This window comes from Thalassophryne amazonica, chromosome 8, assembly GCF_902500255.1.
Source record: "Thalassophryne amazonica chromosome 8, fThaAma1.1, whole genome shotgun sequence".
Classification (NCBI taxonomy): Eukaryota; Metazoa; Chordata; class Actinopteri; order Batrachoidiformes; family Batrachoididae; genus Thalassophryne; species Thalassophryne amazonica.
Genome location: NC_047110.1, coordinates 76,525,080 through 76,552,156, shown reverse-complemented (window position 1 = coordinate 76,552,156; position 27,077 = coordinate 76,525,080). Strand labels below are relative to the sequence as shown.

The 27,077-nt window shown below is 41.3% G+C and overlaps 1 protein-coding gene across 1 annotated transcript in view; it reads left to right on the top strand.

Annotated features, from left to right (window-relative positions):
- Positions 1 to 12,636: 12,636 nt before the first annotated feature.
- Positions 12,637 to 27,077, top strand: part of wnk1a (WNK lysine deficient protein kinase 1a) — an 86,817-nt gene continuing 72,376 nt past the window's right edge. The window contains 2 exon segments of the mRNA XM_034176717.1: positions 12,637 to 12,651; positions 14,964 to 16,175. Of these exon segments, the coding sequence (XP_034032608.1) occupies positions 15,402 to 16,175 (774 nt within the window). The 5' untranslated portion in view covers positions 12,637 to 12,651; positions 14,964 to 15,401.

Below are 27,077 nucleotides of genomic sequence, written 5' to 3'. Positions count from 1 at the left end.
ACCGACCTGAAGAGGGCAAAGCACCTTTTTCCGGTCGAGAACCATGGCCTCGGATTTGGAGGTGCTGATTTTCATCCCGGATGCTTCACACTCGGCTGCAAACTGCCCCAGTGCATGCTGAAGGTCCTGATTTGACGAAGCCAACAGAACCACATCGTCCGCAAACAGCAGAGACGAGATTCTGTGGTTCCCAAACCAGACCCCCTCTACACCCTGGCTGCGCCTAGAAATTCTGTCCATAAAAATAATGAACAGAACCAGTGACAAAGGGCAGCCCTGGCGGAGGCCAACGTGCACTGGAAACAGGTTTGACTTACTACTGGCAATGCGAACCAAGCTCCTGCTGCGGTCGTATAGGGACCGGATAGCCCTTAGCAAAGGACCCCGGACCCTGTACTCCCGGAGCACGGGAGATACTTGTCATTTGATATTTTCTTAATTTCTAAACAACAGAAAAGGAACTTACATTTTGGTGCTTTGACGTCAGCAGTCCAACACAAACTTTAAATAGGAGTCCAAAATTGTTCTCAGTCAACTTGCAAAAAGCAATACTGACGATGTAGTCCGTGATGCCGTCCACTGACTTCATGTACAGACTGCCATCTGCTTTCCTCATTCCAGCGAAAAATCGCATCAGAAATTTGTCCATCTTTTCATCCTAACTTCATCCTCTTCATTCTAACAGCTCTTCATGCCTCCAGTCCAAATGGCTTACAGCGTGGTGAATTTGTTTTTTGTGTTAGAAGAATTAGCACCGTCAATTAGCTACTTCAAATCGTCATCTGTTGGCAAAACAAACTCAGCCATGTTTAGCTAGACGGCGCCCCCACTAGTGGGCGGTGGTCGTAGCGTGCAATGGTACAAAATGTATGGAACCAAATTTGCACGGTAAATGCAATGCAACACAATTGGTACAAATAATTCATGTCACATGACATACAAAGCACCAATCAAATGACAAGGATCCACTCAGCTGTTATATAATATTGCTTAAGAGCCAATTTTTACCCAAAGCCAAAATATGGCCATCGGGTATTGTGAAGGCCTTGCGGCCTTCCGTCTGTCTGCCTGTACTCAGCATAAGTCCAGTCCTATTACGGCCAGACTCTTCAAATTCACAGGGATTATTCTTGGGACACAGACCTCAGAAAAGAGTTAATACAGCTGAACCCCACTATAATCTTTATATGACAGTTAGCAGGCATGCAGGACTGCCTGATTAAAAAAAAAAAAGAAAAAAAGATTTCATTCAAATCTGAAGAGGGCGCATGGAGATATGCAACCCCCCCAAAACACAAAATTTGACCTTTTGATTGACTTGAGCGCCACCTATACTCTTGCGCCTTCAATATCCCACATTAATTTCAGGTGGCATAGTACTGGGCTTGCTAATGGAATCATATCATGCATAAACTAGCTTGGGATGTTGAGAGCGCAGCACAAAAAAACCTCAAAAATAAGCGTCACTTCAGCAAAAAGTAGCGTTTTGCAGCACCCTTATAGATGGCGTCCTCAGCTGCCTGCCAAAATTCTGCAATTTTCTAGAACTCATCCCATCACAGATTGACACTAATGAAAATGAAACTTGGCAGTCATTGGTGCATTGAGATATTTCAACTTCAAAGCCTAATTTTTTTAAGAAGTCCAAATTTGGCCCTCAAGAAATGGACCCTCCTAGAGGCCCTAGAAAAAAAGAAAAACAAAAAATGTTTGGTTTAAGGACTTAGAATTTTAGGATCTTTCTATCTACCCATAGATGTTCCACAAAAAAAAAAAAAAAAGCAAATCTGAGACAGTCATATACCACACACCACCTGATTCTTAAAAAAAAACTACCCCTTAATCAATTAGTTGACAGAAAAATGTATTTTCATTTATTTTGATAAATCACAGTAAGTCATATTCCAAACTTGGGCAAACTATATCCGGCTTCATGCAGTGATGAGCTTACTTGACATTTGTCAATTGTTGGCAGGACGAAAGGCAGGAATAAGCATCCTTTCACCTTCACTTCAGCACTTGCTCTGGGAAATGGTGTGAGAAATGTTTACAGTGTGGAGACACTTCTCCCTGAACACCAGCTCATGTTGATACATTTTATCGCAAAGAAACCAGCAGTGATCTAAGCTGATGGTTAACCACAACAAACTGCCCCGCAGGGCTCTGACACCAGCCGGATTACAGCTGATCAGGGTTCAGTCCAGTTGATAATAGCCAATCTAAATATACGCTATATCCATTCTGTTGGCTTTACCCATTTATGGAGTGATTTTCTTTTTTCTCTCCCTGAGGATGCACTGTTGGGATGAAGAGTTTTGAATTCCCCTAGTGAAGTGGTCTACCCTGGATCGTGTAAACATTTTGGGGTTTGTTTGGCGGGGGCACAGCCTACTACAAACATCTGACCATCAGTCTGGCTTTGTTGCCTGAGCTTGCTATGCACTTTGGGCAGCGGACTTGTTGTCGTCGCTCACGTCTGCTTTGTGCATAAGTATCTCCTTTCTGCATGAACGGGAGTAAACCCAAAGGCCGTCACCGTCCAACACCAGCTTGTTTAAATGCCACTCAGTTTTACCACTGTTTTAATAACCGAGCCCGGCTGCCTGCCTGGTGACATAAACATATGCTGGCAATATTATTCCACTGACAAAAGTTTTGCATGTGAAGGACAAAAACTAAACGTGCACTGGCGTAGCAAAAAAAAGACTCACACGAGACAGCACCTGTCTTGATCCTGAGAGTATCGCATTCCCCCCTTCCCAAACTTTGTCTCATCTCTGTCGTGAATCGACACCCAGACACACACACACACCCATATTGTCTGTTGCCAGCTCTTTAATTTTACAGTAACTGATACATTCCTTTGCCATGTGTGAGAATATTTTTCACAGGTCATTTGATTGATGATGAATCGAGCAAGTGTCCTTCACATCTGGGCTGGATTTGCTGTACAGCGAGCCAACGCCAGATAAAGTCAAGTCAATTTGTCCCCACTCCAAAAGCCTGGATTGGATTAAGACACTGAAATCTATATTTAAGGATCTTGGTCCTGATGGAGTAAATGGAAAATACAAGAACAGGTTTTCTGTCGTCACCTCCCACCCAATGGAATTGGACTTTGAAGTGAAGGTGAGCAGTTTTTGGATCCTGGCAGACAACAAAAAGTATTTTTATACCCTGAGTAAAGACAATTGTTGGACCAACTTTTCAAAGTGCTTTAATTAGTAACACTCAAATCACTTAGGTTGATCCAGTGTGTGGGACATTTCAGGGAAATTAAAATCTAGACTGTAGTTTTAGATATTGTGGGAGTCATCCTTTCACTCAGGATGAAAATTATTTTACTCAGCACATTATTTATTTGAATACAAGCACCGAGGTAGCAAGCAGAAGCTAACCAGCTAGTTACTGTATGGTTACCACTGAACCAGCAAAAATGTTATTAGATGTGTGTAGTTGCTGGTTCAATGGGGAGTTAAACATTCACGTTTACCTGACTAAATGTAAATTAACTTTTTTAAATGGCTTGTTATACAGTTAGCTTCTTAGCCTGTAGCTGGCCCTGCTGTCCACTGAGGAGAAGGGGCTGGGTCTTCCAACAAGCTCCTCCTCCTTACTCCACAAGCTAAGAGGCTAACGGTAAAGAGCCTAGCTACATAATTGGTTATTTTAAAAGGCCGTGGTTATTCGCACGGCGGCGTGTTCATAACTCTCATTTCACTATTCGCACAGCAAGACTCTGGTGGCAAAACTTGGAACTACTTGTATAAACAAACATACTGCATTCAAGATGTCTTAACTCCTTTAATATTTTTCGATTTTGATTATTTTTTTTATTCGGCCGTGTCCATGACTCTCATTTCACTATTCGCATGGCAAGACTCTGGTGGCAAAAGGCCGACCCTATTCGAACGGCCGCCGTGTCCATAATTCTCATTTAATACAGTATGTTTGTGTGACCGCGACGGCGGTGGGATGGAACCCGGATGGTTCGCACTAAAGACCATTCCTCTACCAGGTCAGCCAAAGGGGAATTCCCCGTTAGCCAAGCTAGTGGGAACGTCTTTTCAATCAGGACCCGGGACCTTCATCCCGCTACATTTGTTTATACAAGTAGTTCCAAGTTTTACCACCAGAGCATTGCCGTGCGAAGAGCCAAATGAGTTATGGACACGGCGGCCGTGCGAATAGCCACTTCCATTTTAAAAATTGAACAAGCAGAAGTTTACTCTGAGTTGTTACTGCCCTGTCCAGTAACATTAATTAGCCTGTTAGCATCTGCTTACTGCTACAGGATTTGCATTCCAAATAAATAATCCATCAATTAAATTAATTTTGACTCCCACAACATCTAAAAATACATCCTAGGTATTTTCAGTGTATACAAATACTTTTTGTTGTTGGTCATGATCTCAGAACTGTTCACCTTGCATCCACCGGGACTGGACTTTGAGGTGAAGGTGAACAGTTGTAGTTACATGCAGTGAAGGTTCCTCTCAATTTGAGAGGTTTTCCAGTGTCTTGTTTGGCTACTATTTATTAAGGGATTTATCAATATATTGTGTTGCATGCGTGACAAGATTTTTACGGCAGCTACAGATGAGTAAGGATTTTGCGGCTCTGGGCACTGCCAACAATTCGCGTTCATCAATAAGATAATAATACAGACCTTGTTTTAACCCGAATGTTCCTGAATAAATTGAAGGCTGTGTTATTCATATAGGAGTACATGTCAAGTAATGTGATGTTTGAGATTTGTGCTCCGGCAACGTTAGTGACCATGCTACATGTGTACTGTTCCTCTATTTCAAAGTATGTGTTCCTGTTGTTGTTGCGCGCACACTGCACACATGAATGGCAATCATACCAATTTGCCTACTTGCTCTGGTCTTTGATGAATTAGCTCAAATTATCCACTCAAGATTATTTTGTTTGGTCCAGTGACTGTAACATACGATCAGTCGGGTAGCCATTTTAGCAGCTGATGGACGTTAGCAGGTAAGCTAAATGTACCCAACTTGAGACAACTAAAACACAACTTCACTCAATTGTTTCAACAAGCTTTTCAGTAATGTTATCTTACCAAGCCAATAGGATAAAAAATAAATCAGAGTTGGTGCTGACCTCCAAAACAAAGGTCCCTCCATTTATGAAAAGCTGTGTGTCAGTATTGATCCATGTTTTGACCCAGTGTGGATTTGATTTCCGTTTGTGATGGTCTTCTGTTGTGAAAGTGTAGTGACACGGACCCACAACAGGGGGGGTAAATGAACGGACAATGAAAGAGTAAAATATGAACACTTTACTGTTGTGAAAAGCACAACCAAACACAGCAGATTACAGAATGTGTACAATAGTCAATTAACAAAGGTGACGTGTGGGCAGGCTCGAGGATAGAGGACGTCTGTCCTGAGAAGAACCGGAACCACATGATTTCCTCCGCCACCGAACCTGGAGAATACTGGAGCCGCCAAGTCCCGAAAACCCCAGGTGGCCACTGTCTCCACATGTCAGATCTGGTACTGCTGGCAAGGAGCAGAGACAATCAGATGTGGGTGTGTGAACACCCAGTAACAACAATGGTGGAAATTCCACCTCCACCTCTCATACAGAAAGCTGGCACGTGCAGTAGTATGTGTACTTATCAAAAGTTTGTGAAGACGTCAGTCCAAACCCAGCCTCCAGCTGCAAGCACTCACAAAACCTACTGCAAAAATAACACAAGCAAACACTGTCTATGGTAGACAAAACAATGGCTGAGAACAAAGTACCTCCTAAGGTAGACGATATCTCGGCAACGAGGTGGAGATGACGTCTGGGGGTGATTCTTCGACTATGGGCACTTATGTCCTTTGATCATATTGTATGAAAAACAGAAAAAAGGGGAAATTTCACACTTTTATAGTTATCTTTACAATGAAAGTGGTAAGAAATTTGTTCTAGTAGTCTATGATGACTTTTTCACCTTTTTTCAGCATGATTATATGCAAATATTGCCGTTTTGTGCTTGTCCCACACCCAGACTTTTGATCTTCAATGATAAAAATGAATGGTAAAGAAATGTTTTTTCTAATGTTTTAAAATATCTCTGAATAAAATATCAGTAAAATAATCAAAACATAATTGGGGTATTCAATGTCATACAACTGTTGTGATTTTTTTTTAAACAAAATGTAGCTGTCCCACACTATTGCCGTAATTTCCACCACAACACTGTAATGTCCCTAAACAGTTTGTATGAAAGATTGTTTGGGTAGTTTCTATGGAGATAAACAGTGACATCAGAGCACATGTATATAGCGCCAAATCACAACAAACAGTTGCCCCAAGGCGCTTTATATTGTAAGGCAATGGTGTGGTGGAAATTACATTTACAAGGCCAATAGGGCCCGTAGTTAAATAATCACCCCCGGTCTTTATGGAGTGGGATGATGAAGTGTAGATGGGTGACAGCTGTCAAGAGATAATGAGTGACAGCTGTCACCCCCGGCTGTGTCCGTGGCGGCAGCGCCCTCTCGTGTCTGAAGCCCGCACTTCAGGCAGGGCGCCCTCTGGTGGTGGGCCAGCAGTACCTCCTCTTCTGGCGGCCCACACAGTCTTCTGCAGATAACTTTCTTAGTTTTACTTGGAGTCTGTGTTCTGCTTACAGTTGCTAGTTTGTTGGTGTTAGCCAAATGCATTTTATTAGTTGTAGAAACTTTGTTGAGTCTGTGATACAGGAAACTCTAATCAGGAGCATGAGAGCGCACATATGTACCACCTATGTAAACATGGATGACCCCCTGACCCCGACCCTGTGTCTATTTAAAGAACATACATGCAGTTGGATGGGCTGCAATATGAAACCTTACCACATGATGTCACTGAACCCATCAACAACATGAACAAATGCCCTTTAAGGGAAACAGAATCATAACTGGCAAATGCATAATGCAATTTGCAACCTCACCACCAGGTGTCACTAAATGTCTGGGGTTAGATTTAGCAATCTAAGCCCATATGAACCCTACACACTGTAGCTTTAAGTTTTCAATGTTTGTTTTTTTTCGGTGTGGGCTGATAAAAGTCAGAAGAGTGTGTTGGATTAGCAAACTTATTTTAAATCCAGAAAACAGAGGACTATAAAATGTTCCAGTCCTTGCACTGCCCTGTCTTACGAGAAGCAAAAATAAATTGTCCATCAGACGGCCTCCTCTCTGTGGTAACCATTTTACTATCAACAGTGTAACTTCCAGACAATCAATTTGGGTCAGAAGAAGTAAACACTTTTCATTTAGAGTAAGCCGCTGTCAGTGCTGATGAACATTGTGTACAATACCTTAGCAGTGTCTGGCAGAGATCTGCTTTTAATAGTTGCATATACACACTCAGAGAGTTACACCCTTTGATAGAACGGGTACAGAAATGTCATTTTCCACATCTTTACAAGATTTGTTTCTCTTTGCTGTCATAACACACATATTAATCTCATCCAATATTAATATACTGCATTGTGATAGGAAGCATTTAGGCGGTGTGTTGAAATTTTAACAGGATAATGTTGGCAGTGTCTTGGATACAATAAAACGAGTGACTAACCATTTCTGCTTGTGAAATGTAAAAGAATAATTTTTCGACTGATGTCATTTGGAACTCTGTGTTTTTTTGTTTTTTGTTTTTTTTTTGCAGAAGCTGTTTAATGATACATCTGTGTGGATAATAATGAATCTGATGATTTTCCCAGATGAAACAATATGACAGCTTTTATACTGTCCTGCCATCTAGTGGCATCTTTAAGAAGTGAGTCAGATTATGCAGGAATCACACACACACACACACACACACACACACACACACACACACACACACACACACACACACACACACACACACACACACACACACACACACACACACACACACACACACACACACACACACTTGCGAATTGTGACTGGATTATTATTTTACTCATCGTAGACTAAGCCCATATTTATTTTTTTTTGTGTTTTATTGATTTTTTTTTTTTGGCATTCACTATAATTGTAATATATATACAAATGAGAAAAGATTAAAACAAAACAAATGTATGTATATGTGTGTAGTCGAGTCCAGGAGCATATGATGTTACTGCACTTTGCCAGATCCATGACACTATGGACCGGCCTTGGGTCCTGGATGATAACCACCCATGCAGACAACTGGTCCATTTCCACATCTCTAAACTAGTCATCCATTTGCCACAGCCAGGTGAAATGTGGGCATTCCCCTGGCCTTCTCCAGCCATGAAGGTCTTTAGCACTCATGCACCTGTGTGCTGGATCATGCACAGAGAAACACACAACCAAAATGTTGAAGCTGGTGCTCCCAAACCAACAGAACCCAAGGATCCTCTGAAGAGAACGAGTACCAAAGACATCCAGTTGTCATCTTAGCTCACTGGGTAGCGTCCACATCTCACAACCATTCAACAAGACACGCAGCACCATTACCCTGAAGACTTACAGACCTACATTCTCCTGCAAAGACTTCTGCACCGCCAACCTCCTCTGTCCAATGACCTCACATTCTTCCCGGCCGTCTCTTGAACTCAAAGGTTGAGGAACCAGAGACACGAATGTCACTGTCGAGATAAGTGAATGTCTCTACAAGTTCAACACTTTCACCACACACAGATACACTTCTGAGAGCTGAGGCCAGGACGTCATTAATAGCCCGATTCTTAGTCTTGATCCAAATGAATCACAAACCCAAACACTCCGAGTCCTGCCTCAGCTTCTCAAGCGCTTTTATTCCAAGGAATGCTGAGATTTCCACATTTTCTATCATGCTTAGACTGATAGACAAATGTATACTTTGTGTTGTAATCATGATTTAGCAAGTCACCATTTTAACTTTTGCATAATTATAACACTGGATAATTTTTGAAATTCTCAGTTTTGGTTGAATTTATCTTGTAATTTGTGTTTTAACTTGTCAACTAGAATGCAGCAGCTAGGGGCTTTGCACAAATTTACAAAGTGAACATGTTACTTCAGGTTTTCATAGAAATTAGTTTAAAAGTTTTATTAACAGTCTTGTCTTAATCACTCCAAAGCACTTTTAACAATCTAACATGTAGAAAATCTGATTCAAAGGAGATCCACTGTTCTGTGTGTGTGTGTGTGTGTGCGTGCATGCATGTGTATATAAAATATTTACAATTTTTTACATATTTATTTTAATTTTCTTCCTCAGTAGATTTGATGGAAAAAATCTAATTTTAACAGTCAGTCTTATTTGGGGTGGGAGCAAACACTCACTCACTCACGGGGGCAAACAAATTACATCAAATGCAATTTTTTTTTAAATCACAGAATCAAGTTGCATATGTAAATAAACTGCATTTGTACAGTGCTCATTGTAAAGCACAATGCACTTTACAAAGATGCCTCATTCAACCATTCACACACTCACAGGTGCTGCCATTCAGGGAGCAACTTGTGTATTAAGAATTTTGCTCAAAGGACCTCAGTAAATTTTAGGTTTGATGGGGATTTGAAGAGAGCATCCTTTGGTCATAAACCCACTATGTTAACCTTTTGACCATCACCTTTATTCTTATTTATACATAACATTCATGAATTGTCAGACATCTGCACAGATGTGCCGAAAATGATGCCTACTGGCCCAACACTCCATCAGTCAGATCTGTTATTTTATCAGATATTTTCCTGACAAGAATCTCACTACATCACAGACGCCACCAGCACCAACAACCCAGGAACACTCGATCTTTGGTTCCGTTTCTTTGTTGAAGCTGACCTCCTGGCACTCCAGCTTATCTTGGAATTGAGCTTCTTTCTTTTTCATGCCCTCATTCATGTTGGCCTTCTGGGTTTCCTGCTTTCTGCAGCAGTTTGCCTCCTGATCCTGCATCTTAATAAATATGCAAGATATTTTTTTTTTTTTTTTTTAACAAGGCCAAATATGCCCAGCAGATGGCGGTATTCAGCAGACTCCAATAAAGGGTCACTGGAGCAAATTCCAGCTGTCAACTCATTCACACCTTTGGTCAGTTTAGAGTTTCCAATTCACCGAACCTACATGTCTTTGGAAGTGGGGAAAGCCAGAGCACCCAGAGGGAACCCACGTGACCATGAGGAGAACATTGACTGTCCATGGGACCAGGTGGGAACGACCCCGTGGAATCACATTGTGAAATTAGAAAACTTGCTGTTGTGAAAGTGTAGTGACACGGACCCACAACAGGGGGCGCAAATGAACGGTCAATAGATGAGCCAAAAAGTAACAATTTAATGTTGTGAAGGTGCACAACGAATATACAAACAATCTCAGAATCTGATAACAGTCAATCCACAAAGGTGACGTGTGGGTAGGCTCGAGGATAGAAGACGTCTGTCCTGAGAAGAGCCGGAACCACACGATTTCCGCAGCCACCGAACCTGGTGAATACTGGAGCCGCCAAGTCCCGAATTCCCAGGTGATCACCGTCCCCGACTGTCGGATCTGGTACTGCTGGCGAAGAGCAAAGACAGTCAAGTGTGGGTGTGTGTACACCCCGTAACAACAACTGTGGGAATGCCACCTCCACCTCTAATATACTCTCGTGCAGCGTCTGTGTAACCACTTATCTGATGGGAAGTAGGACGAAACAGTCGCGACCCACGCCGGTCCTCTGGTTAGACAGCTGCAACACAATCAATCAATACAGGCAGAGAAAGTTACCTCCATAGAAGTACGATATCTCGGCGATGAGGTGGAGATGACGTCTGGGTTTATGGAGTGAGATGATGAAGAATGAGTGACGGCTGTCACTCCCGGCTGTGTCCGTGGCGGCAGCGCCCTCTCGTGCCTGAAGCCCGCACTTCAGGCAGGGCGCCCTCTGGTGGTGGGCCAGCAGTACCTCCTCTTCTGGCGGCCCACACAACACTTGCCTCTTCTTGAGTTCTCTGAAACATTCTGTCTGCTTGGTGATCAGTTTTCAGTATGTCATTTTGAAAATACACACCTGATAAATACTAATCCAACTTATTCTGCCCATTGTTAGTAACAATAATAATAATTATAAGGGGTTCCTTCGGAATGCTTGTAACAGCATGTGATTAATGTATTATTATCTATATTGTAATAGCCAAGTGGCCTCTGTGTGTGTGAGTGTGTGCGTGTGTGTATGGCTTTGATCACATTGAAACCAGGGAGAGCGGACATTTGCCGTTTGGCATGCTTATGTATTTTGTATGCCCTAATATCTATCTGTCGTGCAAATTTGGTGAGAATCCATGAAGTAGATTTGATGTAATCCTTGAAAGCATATAAAAAGTGAAATCTGGATCCAGATCACCTCCAAAATTTAAGGAAGTCTTACATGGCCTAATATGTATCTGTAGTGCAAATTTTGTGAGAATCCCTGAAGTAGTTTTAACAGTAATCCTTCAAAGTATAAAGTGAAACTTGATTCAGAATCCGGATCCCAATCTGGATCACCTCCAATATTTAATGAAGTCTTCCATGGCCTAATATGTATCTGTGGTGCAAATTGGTGAGAATCCATGAAGTAGTTTAGACGTAATCCTTCAAAGCCTATATTATGTGAAACCTGATGCAGACTCTAGATCTGGATCCAGATGACCCCCAACATTTAATGGAGTTTTCCATGGCCTAATATCTCTCTATGGTGAAAATTTAGTCAAAATCTGTGCAGTAGTTTTGACGTAATCTTGCTAACAGACAGACAAATAAATAAATGTGGATGATCTTATTACATCCTTGGTGGACGTAATTAGAACCACCTGCTTGCAGCAGAATACGGAAAAAACAAAAAGCTCTGTGTGCTTTTTGTGTGCGCACGTGCAGGCATGCATTTAACTTCAATCACAGCGAAATTGTGGACAGGTGATATTTGCCTTTGGTATGTTTGTTTTGGGTCAAGGATGAACTCTGCCAAAACAGAACATTGATAGGACTAATATTTTGTATGAATATTAACTAACAACACTGAACAATAGACATCGCAAACTACATTCTGGACTCACATGTCATTCCAGTAGGGGGCAGTAAATCATCTTTATATTACAAGCGTGAGTGCATAATTTTATTTAGTAAGCTCAATATAAGTGTATAATATAATTGTAAATATGTTTACAAAAATATGTGGATGACACAAGAAAGTGAAACACTTATTTTCATTGTGGTCCATTTAAAAATCAAATGACAAAATAGAAGTAATAATAATAATAATAATAATAATAATAATAATAATGTGTATATGATAACAACCTAAACAATTTATAATTACATTAACACGGTAAATTAACATTGAAAATTAGACAGCAGGAAATAAAATGGTTGAGTTCTTCTTCTAAAAACTTGAGGTCTGAGGTTCTGAAATCATTCTGGAATCACGCGCACTGATAAACTGGTTTATTTTGTAGTTATACTTTAACAAAAAAATTATGTTATGTGGCAAATACATTAAGCACATAAAAATAAACATTATGAACATTATAACATAAAGTTACCCCCGCCCCCATTAGAAAAAAAAGGATGCGTTGCAGTTATGATGTCATCGCGCACAGTGCGCAGGCGCATTCGTAAAGATCCGTTTTTGGTGTTTAGCAACTGCGCTACTGAATTTGAATGGCCTTCAAGGCGTAACTTCATCTGTCTTTAGTAAGAAACCCTCTTGCTAAGATGATTTCATGTTGACTGGAGTGTAATTCACATTATTCTTTCTGTACATACGAAGACGGAGTTACGATTTGACGACTATTTCAGCATCGTTGAGTGACGGCTGTGTTGTGGCAAGATAAATCAGTCCCCCCGGGATTTTGCTAACCAGTTGTCATATTTGCTAACAACATTACGGAGCTGAAATAATTTCTTCTGTGGTCTTGATTATAATCCGCTCGTTCAAGAATAGTTGTAGCGAACGGTCTTGTTTATGAAAACGTGTCAATAAGTGTGATATCGGCGAAGGAAAACGCCATTTTTAGTGCCTTGGATTATGTTAAAATTGTGTGTGTGTGTGTGTGTGTGTGTGTGGGGGGGGGGGGGGGGGTCTACTTTTTTAGGCCACCAGGAAGACCCGCCTAGTTAGCTTTCTTTAGCTAGCTGGGTAGCAGTGGCGCTGTTTGCTACCGTTTGATAAACCTTCTCAACCCGTGTACCTCCTGTTTCTTTGCGTGGGTTATATCGTTAACTGTTAAACGAAATTACTGTTGCTGAACAAAAATTAAAAAAATTTTAAACGCTAAATCATGGTGAAAGGGGACTTGATTAAGGTATGGTGTCGCAGCTTAACTATACATATGACATGTTTTTTTAAAAGTGGTTGGCTAGCGTGTTAATTGTCAAAACGTGGTGTAATTCATAAACCTGAAGAAGAAATTGTTGAATATTGATTTAAGATGACTGCGGTTAAGCGTTAGCTTGTCAGCTAAGTAGCAAGCTAACAAAGAGGCGTCGCTCCTCCTTGCTTTGTATTGCATTTTTCAGATAAGGCTTTGAATATTAAGCGTGGAAGACAGAATTTGTGTTTAATAATTTAGGTTAATTTGTCTGGTTCATATAGCCACCATTTTTGAGCAGCAACTCTTAAGTTTCGTTTTGCTATTGTACAACTGCTGTGCCGTTAATGACTTTTGGTTACATTGCAGCCCCCATACGTTCATTACAACATATGACAAAGCTAACGACTAAAGTTTACTTTTATAGAGCTACACGGCTGTTATAAATTCTGGTGCTCACAGGTTTTTGTGACGTTGTGTATCTGGTTTGTATTTTGGCCAACACTAGCCAGCTGGTATGAGGGTTACACACCGACTTGTAGTTGATGAAAATCAATTTTTATAGAATTATTATAGAAAAAAGATTACAGAAAAAAGCTCATTTGGATGGCATGCTGCTTAGTTATTAAAATGTAGCATAGTAAATAGGATGAATTTCTTTGAGGAAAGTAAAAAAAAAATCTGTGGTGAAGCTACTTTGAACTTCTGCACTATCATTTATAAATGAAATGTCTAAGTCGATTTATGTTTAAGTTAAGCCATACCAACAGCCTTTAATGGTTGTCTTTGAAGCCAGTGTGTGAACATAGCAAGTGTTTATGCTGATTATGAATTGTATGTTTATGATAGGGGTATGAGATGTGGATGCATTTCCTACTAGCTGTGGTTAATTAGTTACTTCTGGTGCTTCATAAATGACGTGTCAATGTAGAGGTGAGGAATGCATTTGTGACATGACCAAATTACATACTTGGCAAACTGGAAGGGCAGTTGGAGTGCATACCACAGTGGACAAACTGGTCAGAATTCCTTTTTTACCTCCCTCAACAGACTTTGTGATTTCCTAAGATAAAAATATTAACAAAATTGGGTGTGCAATGTTGGCGTCATCTCCCTATGAAATTTTATTGAAATCTGTCCTCTATTTTTAGAATTTTATTATTATTGTTATTTTAAACACATAGACAGACAGGTCATATGAACTCCATCTTACATTAGTTGCTGGAGGTAACAAGTAAATTACTTCCACTGACTGTACTAGACACAGCTGAAAAATATCACAACTGTTCTTTAGCCTAGGTCTTTTTCTTAAGTCCCATGTTAAAGAAAGTTCATTCCATATTGAATTGTTCTTGAACAAGACACCAGATTTTTACAGGGTTATCTGCATCATAGGCATTTCTTTATATATATATATAAAATGGAGAATGTTTTAGCATAGAATACATCAAATGTGTTTCTAGGAGGTTGCCTCTGAAGCACTAGATACATAGCCTGTCAGCTGTATTTTCATGTACGCATGTTATTGAATTCTGTATACTGTAAAATGTACTTGTGAGCACTTAACCTTTTCTCTTGCTAGTCTTGTTGACATTTGACATAATTGTGGTTACTTTCTGAAACGTGCTTTCTCTCTCTCTCTCTCTCTCTCTCTCTCTCTCTCTCTCTCTCTCTCTCTCTCGCTCTCTCTCGTAGTGAGGCTGGGCTGAAACACAGTTGGAGTATCTTGCCAGCTTTTTTTTCTACAGTAGAAAAATTGGTGCCTATGGTAGGCTGTGTCTTCAGCTCTCATCAGTGACTTCCTATGATTAATAGAAGCTGTACATATTGTGTATCAGAGAATGGATGGTGTGAACCTGAAGGGATTTAAGTGTCGGCATAAACACTCTGATCTGCTCTGGAGTTTGTTTTTTTCCACCGTCAGATGAACACCTCACATTTTACATCCTAAATCTTTACGCTGTATATATAAAGACCATCCAGCAGGTGAAAGAAAGGACTTGAGCTTTTTTTTTTTTTTCTTTTTTAAAGTACATTGGTACTTCATATATAAGCCTGTATGGTGACCATAAAAGAATCCTTATTTTAATTTTTTACGGACTGTATCTGCATATTCTTGGTCTTAGTGGTGGGATGTCAGAAAAGCCAGACGACAAAATGGTAAAGTTCCTATCCCCCCCTCAGAAAAGTGGAAATGGCACCACTTCAGGTTCAGATTCCATGGTGGGTGAGTCCCGACCAAATGAAGTAAGACGGCGACATCACACCATGGAGCGAGACAGATGTAACCCTGAACACCGTTTCCTGCGCCGCAGTGTCATCAGTGACTCCAATGCTACAGCTTTGGCACTCCCTTTACACAGCAAAGTTCCAATTCCTGCACTTCCATGGAATCCAATGCATGAAGCTGTCTCTCAGACCCAACAGGCTGGTGCTCATATGTTGCAGGCTGAAACAGGATTAATGCAAAATATGTCATCTGAATGTGGAAGAGGCAGAAGAGACCTAGAGGTTACTAAGGTTGATGTTGTGCCTTTAGAACAGGAGCCTTCCACTGTACCCGAGCTATGTAACAGAGATATAGTGGTGGCAGACCAGGCTACATCACACCTTGGTACTGAATTGCCAAGTCAGACTGAACCTGAAAGTGCTACTGAGGTAAAGCTGCATCATGAAGGTGAGGAAGAAGAGAAAGACTCTGCCAAGGCAAGAGCAGAAGCTGAACAGAGAGAAGCTGAGAAAAAAGTTCAGGAAGACATAGAGGAGGCAGAGACCAAAGCAGTGGGTACATCACCAGATGGACGTTTTCTGAAATTTGATATTGAAATTGGACGTGGGTCCTTCAAGACAGTTTACAAGGGTTTGGACACAGAGACCACAGTGGAGGTGGCGTGGTGTGAGCTTCAGGTATGGAATTTGATACTTTAATTACCCATTTATCCCCACTGAGTACAAAATGCTTTGTGTTTTTTTCAACTCTTGCATTGATTTGATTTTGTCATCATAGGCTATTTTTATGCTGTTAGTTTTTGCTTTTACTGGTTTTATGCATGATGAATTCAAGGTTAGGAGAGACCAGCCACTGATGTCATGGTGCAGCTCTACTCTGGTTGGCTGTCACCCCTGCCACTCAAAAAAATAAAAAAGGAACAGATGAAACAGAATGTGACTTTTTAACCTCTTAAAATAAGTCAAGCTTAGCCATCTTTGAACTTGTCCAAGGTCTGTGTCCCAAGAATGTTCCCTGTTAATTTTAAGATTCTGGCAGTAATAGGACTGGACTTATGCTGAGCACAGACAGATGGATGGAAAGGCAGATGCAAAGTCTTTGCAGTACCCAGTGGCCATATTTTGGCCTTGAGTAAAAATTGGCTTTTAAGCAGTATTATGTAATGGACATATTTAATGTCCTTGTGTAAAGATAGTTTGTGAAACTACATATAATGTATTGATTTAAACGTGCTTTGCACAAATGATAGCTGTGCTTGGGAGGACAACTGGAAAAACAGCAGACTTTTCCATCAAAAAGCGCTGTCAGGGAGATTGCAGAACACTATATATATACACGTTGCATTCATTCATCAAAACATTAAAGTGTGCTGCTCCAGTCATTAAAAGAAAACACCAACTCAATATTTACAAGTGTTTAGAAATGCTAAAACGGGCACTGAAACAACTGAACTTCTGGCAGAGGGCATAGTTTACTTTTGTTTTGAGGCAGGTTGCCAGGTTTGCACTTTATAAGCCAGCCTTTTAGGAAGTAAGTCGAAGTAAGCCGTTTCATCCTGTTTTAGTACTTTTTTGGATCGTGGGCGATCATAGTACAACAGCGCCCTGTGGAATAAACTGCGAGAGTCGCAACTTGTACGTGTTTAAGCGCAAATTCCCCCCCCCCCCCCGCTCCGACAGCGGAGGTGTTAGCGCTCGCTTAGTCACGTGAGATTTACTGCTGAGCATGTGCATTGACAATGTAACAAAGGTCTACTGCAAAATATGTTTTGTCAGCAAATTGTTACCCATGTAAGGTTGACTTTTTGAGACTAGGCTTATTGTCCTGTACAAAGAAAAGGCTACACTGCCCATAGTACATTTTGAAAACATTTATCCCATGCATATTTGATTTATGTGACATTCTCACTGTCTTTTAACAGTGGCCTCACAGAACAGTTCATTGCATGCTAGTTTCAGAGCAATGAGAATATTAGACATGCCCCTCCCCACAAACAGCACATATCGGACACATGCTCGAAACACTCACACTGTAGACGCTCTGTGAATACAAAACGGGTAATGATCATGTCACAGAAGTCTCCTGTGTGATGTGTGGTAGAGTGGTGTGCTGTCTTGCTTCTATCACCTCACAGTTTATCTGTTTTACTCAACTATTTTAATTCTAAGGAGGTTATATTGCAGCACTGTGTGTGTGTGTGTGTGTGTGTGTGTGTGTGTATGTATGTATATATATATATATATATATGTGTGTGTGTGTATATATATATACGAGGTCTGTGAGAAAAGTATCGTACCTTTTTATTTTTTTCAAAAACTATATGGATTTGATTCATATGTTTTTACGTCAGCCAAGCTTGAACCTTCGTGCGCATGCGTGAGTTTTTCCACACCTGTCAGTTGCGTCATTCGCCTGTGGGCAGGCTTTGAGTGAGCACTGGTCCACCCCTCTCGTTGTTTCATTGCGAGGAAATGGCGGAATGATTTGGGCTTTTTTTCCCATCAGAATTTTTTTCAGAAACTGTTAGAGACAAGCAGCTGGAAACCATTTGAAAAATTTATCTGGCTTTCGGTGAAAATTTTACAGGCTTCACAGAGAATGAGTGTTACTACAGCTTTAAGGACGGCCCACAATGGCGCACGGTGCTCCGCGCTCCGAGCCGCCATCGAGAGGCAGAAACCACCACATCATTTCTAAATGGATGGCTGTGTGTAGCTGGGACCGTCGTGTGCAATTTCTCTGGTTATCACAAGAGCTGGACATCAGCCATTTTCCGGCAGATTTCACTTTTAACAAGAGATTTTGTCATGGACCGATTTGCTGATGAAGCGAGACAAAGGAACACCTCCGTTCAGAGTGCAGGGAGGACAAGCCCAGCTCTCCACAATTTCTCTTATACTCACTCGACTGGTAAGCACTGAAAGCCGAGATAGGCATGTCCCAACTTGTCCTCTGGCACTCCAAATCTCTTGTTAAAAGTGAAATCTGCCAGAAAGTGGCTGATGTCCAGCTCTTGTGATAACCAGAGAAATTGCACATGACGGTCCCAGCTCCACACAGCCATCCATTTAGAAATGATGTGGTGGTTTCGGGATTCCGCGGATTTCATCATGGGCGGAGTGGGGTGTTAGTGTTGTACTCTTTAATCCTGATCGTTACTGAGTTTTTAAAATGCTTATCGCAAAGCATTTTTTTTTTTTTTTTTTTTTTACGACATCATGCAAGTTTTATAAGTCCACGGACACTGATCTTTGTGTTACAGATACATATCAGTTTCCTCAGATTCGCGGATTTAAAATGCCACTCAAAGCCTGGGTGTTAACGACAGTTGTCGTAAAGCGGGACTGGTTGGTTGCTACGGTGACACTGTGTGGCTCCTGTGCAAAGCTTAGCTAAACGTTGCATGTGGACATCGCACACTTTTAGAACTTTCAAGTTTTTAAAAGAAGAATTTTGCTGTGTCACGGAACGACATCAGACAGAGAAAGGCGAGAAAGACGGTTTGAAAAAGTGTGATAAGGACAAGAATCCGTGGAATTGTTGCTGGCTTCATGAACACACTTGAAAGATGAACGGGAAAAGCGAACTGGTAAGAATTTTTTTTCTCTCTGGAAAATAAACATTGTGCTGTTCAAACAGGATTTCAGAAAAGATTATGTGCCTTTTTTTTCTTTCATTAATCTAGACTTGAAAAATGACATTGTGGCTTTGAATGAATTTAGGCTACATGAATTTACGCAACAATGTAAATTAGTTTTTATTAATGTAGACTTTTTTCATGGGAAAAAAGACTGTGGCTTTGAGTGGACTTACAGGAATTTACTCAAGAATGTGTGCCTTTTTACTATAAGGTACTCGTATGTTATTGATATTTTACCCTGATTTTTTAAATATTCTACAATCTTTAGCTGTGGTTTTTGACAGGGTTTAACAGTCTTTTCAGTCTTCATGAATTTCATGTAGTTTAATTGTTCTGAGTTAATGCATAATTTGGTTTACAATTAAAAGGAAAATCATTCCAGGTCCTGCTTCCACATCATATTCTGTTATTTCAACATGATCATTGATGGTTCAAATGAAAGGTTGAATCTAGGATCATTTAAATATGCACTAATTTTGAGATTTGTTCTTCCAGGAGATGTTGAAAATGTATCAGTAGATGAAAATTTAACTTGGTTTCTGGGGCCCCACAAGGCCCTAGACCCCGGCTCCTGGGGAGCTGCGCCCCCCCATACCCCCTTCGAATTTTCCTCGGATTTTTTCATTTCACAGCCCTGAATATTGTAAGGCTGAGCCTAATAAACTTGTTTGGTCAAAAACCAGCAGCTCGATCATTTGAAGGAAATGCCCCACACAGATGGGGCAGTTTACCCTGATGAACAATTATGGGGGGGTATTTTCCGACAGATTGTGCCCTCTGGATCAGGGGAGAGTTACTGCCCCATATGTAGTTTAAGTTTATTATTAATATTTAGTTAATTGCCAACTACTTTTATAATCTATTAATCATTTTGAACCTTTTTAATGTTCGGTTTCTTTGATTTCTGGTTTCTTACATGTGTATGATTTCTTCTCCTTTCCACACATTAAACTGAGCATCCTTTGGGTTATAGATAAACGAGGACATTAGAGCATGTTGTCTTGCACCTTAAGAAGCACTAATCAACATTTTTCACCATACTTAAACATTTTCTAGGCCACCATTTGATAAATCAAGAAAATCAACAATCTATAATAGTCTTTAGTTGTAGAGCTGAACTTGGACAGTGTGGTGGACAAACTGTTAGTGTGTTTTGTTCCAGAGCAGAAAGTTCCTGGTTCAAGACCACCTCCACCCCCCATTCTCAGTGTAGTGTGGAGTTGCATCAGGAAGGGCATCAGTCATTAAAAAAAAGGTACTTGAGCCAAAACATGGGGATCCATAGTGCAAAAGGGGAGAAGCTGAAAGAACTTACTCGTTGTGGAGCTAAACAGTGTGTGTGTGTGTGTGTGTGTGTGTGTGTGTGTGTGTGTGTGTGTGTGTGTGTGTGTGTGTGTGTGTGTGTGTGTGTGTGTGTGTGTGTGTGTGTGTGTGTGTACCATATTTTCCGCAATATGTCACTTCAGTTTGACAGGTCCTGCGACTTATAGTCCAGTGCGACTTGTATCCAGACAAAAAAAAAAATCACGATTCACGAGGACAAATTTCTTTTACACTTGAAATGAGAAATGCATCGTTAAGCTGCCTTTCCATTTTGACAAACAAGAGCAGTGGAAATTTTGTAAAAGGGCTTGATTACTTTCAGCACATGTTTGAAACAGAGTCAGGTCACACTTAAAGCGTTCTCTAAATGAGTGATTGTGATGGCGTTACTGTTGTGAGCTTTTCCTTCAAACAGATAAATATGAATAAATGTCTTTATCAAACAGCGAAGAGTGCTGTGTAATAGCAGAAAGAGCTGCGCCGTAAAAACAGAGGAATCAACATTCATGTGTGTGTGTTGGCATGCAGTTAGGCGCAAATGAACATTCACTCATTTCCACTGCAGAGGAACAATGTGTTCAGGAAACAGATTAATGCCACTGTGAGCTGATTTAAAACTGAACTCACTGTAAGTTTGCATTGGACCGCTCTGTCACTTCGGGAAATGTCCCACATAGAACTGTAATCCACAAGAGGTCAGTGCTGGGCTCAAAAAGAGTAAGGGGAAAAGTCTCAAACAGCTGACACCACTCTGGAAAGACAAATAAATCAGTCCTCTGATCACAAAACAGGGTCCTGGTGGGTCCATAGCTGGGAATATCCATGAAAAGAACCCCATGCTGTCCAGAGAGAGAAACCACCTGTGAAGTGGCCCTGCTGGCCCATGCCTTCATCCATTGGGAGAGGGGGAGAGCAGCTGGGCGACTGCTTCCTCAGCCACAGCGCAAGCTCATCCCCACTTCTCACCCAAAGTTAGTGTGGGACCAAATCTGTCCCAAGATGTCTATGTTCAGGAAGTGGATGTCAGATATCAGGAACCACCAGAATGAGATCAAGACAGAAGGGGAGGGAAGACCATACTTTTGAATGAAGATGGATTTACTATTTTAGCCTTCACTTACTCACTCATCTTCAACCACTTATCCGGGATCAGGTCGCAGGAAACTTTATTTGACAAGAAGAAAATTGATTTTATTTTATAAATGTACTAAAAGAGGAATTTAAATTACATTTAATTTATGTTGTACGTTCACCTCACGTGATCATCTGGTCGGTGGCTTGAAGTAGTAGTTTGCACTTGCAGCAAAACCATTAATTAGCTCTTAGCTTCCGATGGCTAAAGCAGTCTTTGTGTTGTAAATATATAAATTATACACAATGTTTTCAATTGCTTCATTGCCTGATACATTCATCACATGATCACACGTGGTCGTCTGTTCAGTGGCTCAAAGAAGCAGTTTACTCATTTTGTGCCCTTATTGTGATATTAATTAGCTCGTTAGGTGTGCTCCTTAACACCATGTGTGCCTTTTTATAAATGAATAATACAGTGATTTAATCCATTTTGCTGCTGCTTGTATGAAGTGATAAATGTGACTTATGCAACTTATACTCTGGAAAATACGCTATATCTGGAAACAGTGGTTGATATACATAGGTCAAAAAGTAACTAGTAAAGTTCAAAAGAAACGCTGGCGCTTAATGGGTCATCTGCATATTTTTCTGCATACTGTTTTGTCAAGATGCTGCCGCAGATGGCCACCTCGGTTCTGCACTCTTTCTTACTTTATTTTTTTTTTGTTTTTTCTTTTTTTGGGCGCTCTGCTTTCCTCCTCTGGTCTCTTACTCCAGAGAAGAGCTCATAAACACTGGACTGTCATCTGTTGGAACTTTTTCACAGAACCAGGGAGTTTCACAGATGTTTGGTTGGAGGAGCAGCAGCTCTGCTTGGAGCTTACAGAAGACACCAGAGGGGGAAGTGAGCAGGCACGCTCTTGAAGCTGAGAAGACTGGGGCTGCGCATGGTGCGCCTGTCTATCCACCTCGCCAACGTATGCTCTCTGTTGAACAACACAGAAGAATTGCTGCTCCTCAACAGGAAAAACTCAGACTTTGGGAGATCTGCCACATTGTGTTTCACTGAACCCTGGCTGAGTGAACATATCCCCCACAGCGCTCTGCACCTGCCTGGCTTCCAGCTGCTGTGAGCAGATCACGTAATGGAGCTCTCTGGGAAAACGAGAGAAGGCTGAAAATGCTTTTATATATTATCGAAGATTGGCGTACAGACGTGTTAAAGACGTGCAGCCCTCAGCTGGAAGCGTTTTTCATAAATTGTCAACCTGTTGCATTCACTGCCGGAATTCTCCTCGTTCGTGCTGGTCAGCATGTATATTCCATCACAGGCGTGCGTAACGGCAGTGCAGCAGCTCACTGACCGGATCACAGTCGTGGAGAGAAAGTAATCCAGACTCCCTGTTCATCATTTTGTGGGATTTTAATAACAGAGTAAATCTGAGCCGTGAACTCAGTAAATACAGACAGCACATCACGTGTCTCACCAGGGACGCGAACATTCTTGACACGTACCGCTCTGTTCCCCGTACAGCTTTGGGACTTTGTGATCACTGTCTGAGCCACCTCAACCCCACTTAGAACCAGAAATTAAAATCTGCGAAACCTGTAGTGAAGACTGTAAAAAAAAAAAAAAAAAAAAAAAAGTAAACAGATGAGCCAATACAGGAGCTACAGGCCTGTTTTGACTACAGACATTCATGGACTTTGACACTGACATCTTACATTAATTTTTGTGAGGACCTGTGTGTGCGCAGACCAAAACCTTTTGCGCGTACACTAGCAACAAACCTTGGTTTACTGTGAAACTGAGGCAGCTCCGTCAAGCCAAGGAGGAGGCCTACAGAAGTGGAAACAGGCTTCTGTACAAGCAGAACAAACATGCTAAGAAAGGAGATCAGAGTAGCAAAGAGGAGCTAATTTGGCAGGCTGAAAAAACAGTTCTCAGCCACCGATCCTGCAACAGATTAGAGAGGTCTTCAGCATTCCACCAACTACAGGAGACCAGGGTCCTCTGGTGTGGTCAGAACAACCTGGAGCTGAACCCGCTCAAGACTGGTGGTGATGGTAAACTTCAGGAGGCACCCACCATCAACACCCCCCCCCCTCCCTGCAAAAAAAAAAAAATCTTCCACAACAACATGCCTACTGTGGACACTTTCTGGTTCCTGGGATCCACCATCTCCCAAGATCTGAAGTGGACCTCCCACTTAGACTTCATCAGGAAGAAGGCACTTCCTCAGACAGCTCAAGAAATTCGACCTGCACGTTATCTTTTACACATCCATCATCCAGTCTGCCCTGTGCATCTCCATCTGTTTGGTTTCCCTTTGCCTTCAAACATGACAGGCACAGACTTCAACAAACTGTCAGATCTGCAGAAAAAAATCTTTGGAGCCAGCCTGCCCTCCATCCAGGACTTATACCGGCCCAGGACCAGGAAGTGAGCTAGTAACATCTCTGCAGACCCCTCACACACTGGACACACAGTGTTTAAACTCCTTGCTTCTGGTCGACGTTGCAGAGCTCTGTACATCAAAACAAAGACACAGGAACAGTTTATTTCTACAGGCCATTACACTGATGAACAATTATACATGCAGTACAGAGAGAGTGCAGGTCAAACTGAAGTCAGATTCCTTGTATTCTTGTGGATACAATCATGACAGTTTCTATCCACCCTTTCCTCCCAGGAACCCACACATTTGTTTTAGTATTCACATTTCAGACATGTGGAACAGCATGAACAATAAGTAGGTCACCACATTGAAGAACCCAGAGGAGGGGGGGAAAGGAAAAGATTTAGACGCCTCCCTTTTCTTACTCACTCTTTCGTCTTCGGCCAGGTCATCTCTCATTTGTTGGTGGCAATCTTCCTCCCCAGTGTGGTTTGAAACAATGCATTGAAAAATGACCAACAGAAGCTCTGACCTGCTGCAGTTACTACTAATAAGTAGCAGTATGTACGGTTGCTCTCAACTGATTTTTTTTTTTGGGGGGGGCAATAACGGTATTTCTGAGTGGACTATTTCCAATACTGATATATCTGCTGCTATATACATAAAAAATGGTGGTGATTCCAAACATGTTATCAAATCCTTATGACAAATGTAATTCAGGCTGGATACTTTACAATTTTGGTATGATTTTTATATGTACAATGAGGCAAATAAGTATTTGATCCACTGTCGATTTTGCAAGTTTTCCCACCTACAAAGAATGGAGAGATCTGCAATTTTTCTTGTAGGTACATTTCAACTGTGATGGACAGAATCTAAACAAAAAAAAAAATCAGAAAATCACATTGTCTAATTTTTAAATTGTATTTTATTGCATGAAATAAGTATTTATTACAATAGAAAAACAGATTGTAATATTTGGTACAGAAACCTTTGTTTGCAATTACAGGGGTCTGACGTTTCCTGTAGTTCTTGACCAAGTTGGCACACTGCAGCAGGGATTTCGGTCCACTCCTCCATACAGATCTTCTCCAGATCTTTCAGGTTTGGAGCTTCAGCTCCCTCCAAAGATTTTCTGTTGTTCAGTTCTGGAGACTAGCTCGGCCACTCCAGGACCTTGAAATGCTTCTTACGAAGCCACTCCTTAGTTGCCCTGGCTGTGTGTTTGGGGTCAGTGTCATGCTGGAAGACCCAGCCATGACCCATCTTCAATGCTTTTACTGAGGGAAGGAGGTTGTTTGCCAAAATCTCGCAATACATGACCCCATCCATCCTCCTTTCAATACAGTGCAGTCGTCCTGTCCCCTTTACAGAAAGCATCAAACATGTTTCCACCTCCATGCTTCACAGTTGGGAAGGTGTTCTTGGTGTTTTTCTCATCCTCCAAACACGGCGAGTGGAGTTGATACTAAAAAGCTCTATTTTGGTCTCATCTGACCACATGACCTTCTCTCATGCCTCCTCTGGATCATTTAGGTGGTCACTGGCGAACTTCAAATGGTCCTGGACATGTGCTGGTTTGAGCAGGGGGACCTTGCGTGCCTTGCAGGATTTTAAACCATGACGATGTAGTATTACTAGGGATGTGAATCGTTCAACAACTCACGATTCAATTCAATTCCGATTCTTGGGGTGATGATTCGATTCAGAATCGATTTTCGATTCAAAGAGCTCTGAGAAATGGTTATATTACTTAAAAATGTTTATGTTTAAGAAAATGCAGCTTTGCAAGGTTAATCAAGTGATTCTAGATGTAAATTTACTTATCTGCTTTGCTCGTTCGGAGTTGGCTGGCAGTTTAGCGAAGAAGCGCTGTAGTCGGCAGATACTGCTGCTCCCCTCTTTTAGCTCCGGGTTATGACGTAGCATGTGGGCTTGCGGATTTGAAGTGTTTCCGAAGTACTTGACTTTCATTTTGCAGATTTTGTACACTGCATAAGTCATGTCAAACTCCTTCTTACGCAGCAAATAATAAAATCCAAAATGCGCCCAAACATTTGCTTTCAGCAAAGACGGTGCTGGCTGTATTAGCTTTTCGTCCGCCATACTAAGCTACAACCACTGAACTCTGAAGCTCACAAGTGTTTGAAGCATGCCGGATCCCCCCCCCCCGTCGCGGGGACGCTGTACTACAGAAGCCGTTGCCTGACAAACAGTACACGCAGCGAGTAAGGAAGAAAACGTTTTAAAAAATGCTTTTTAAAGATCGATTGTTGGACATTTTGGATCGATTAAGAATCGCGATTCAGACGTGAATCGATATTTTATTTATTTTTTTTTTTTTCTCCCCCGACACCCTTAAGTGTTACTAATGTAATCTTTGCGACTGTGGTCCCAGCTCTCTTCAGGTCATTGACCAGGTCCTCCTGTGTCGTTCTTGGCTTTCTCAGTATCATCCTTAGGCCACAAGGTGAGATCTTGCATGGAATCCCAGGCCGAGGAAGATGACAATCATCTTGTGTTTCTTCCATTTTCTAACAATTGCACCAACAGTTGTTGCCTTCTCATCAAGTTACTTGCATGTTGTCCTGTAGCTCATCCCAGCCTTGTGCAGGTCTGGTTTTGTCCCTGGTGTCCAAAGACAGCTCTTTGGTCTTGGCCATGGTGGATAGGATGAAGAGTGATTGAGTGTGTGCACAGGTGTCTTTTATACAGGTAACGGGTTCAAACAGGTGCAATTGATACAGGTAAAGAGTACAGAATAGGAGGACTTCTTAAAGAAAAACTAAACAGGTCTGTGTGAGCCAAAATTCTTGCTGGTTGGTAGATCAAATACTATTTCATGCAATAAAATGCAAAACTTTTTTTTTAAGATTCTGTCTCTCACGGTTGTTGGATAAACTACTTAATAGCACCATTTCCAACAGCCAAAATGTGTTTTCATATTGGCAGAAATAGTGCAGATACAGCTCCTTTTGAATTTTGTTCTTGTCAGTGAAGTTGGTAGGCTTTATTTTACTTTGAGACAGCGTCTTGATATGTGCGAGTGTGGTGTGTAACATGGAGCAACACTCTTCATGTTACACACCACACTCACACTGGAAAGCTGGACCTATTTTTTTCTTTCTTTCTTTTTGGGACAA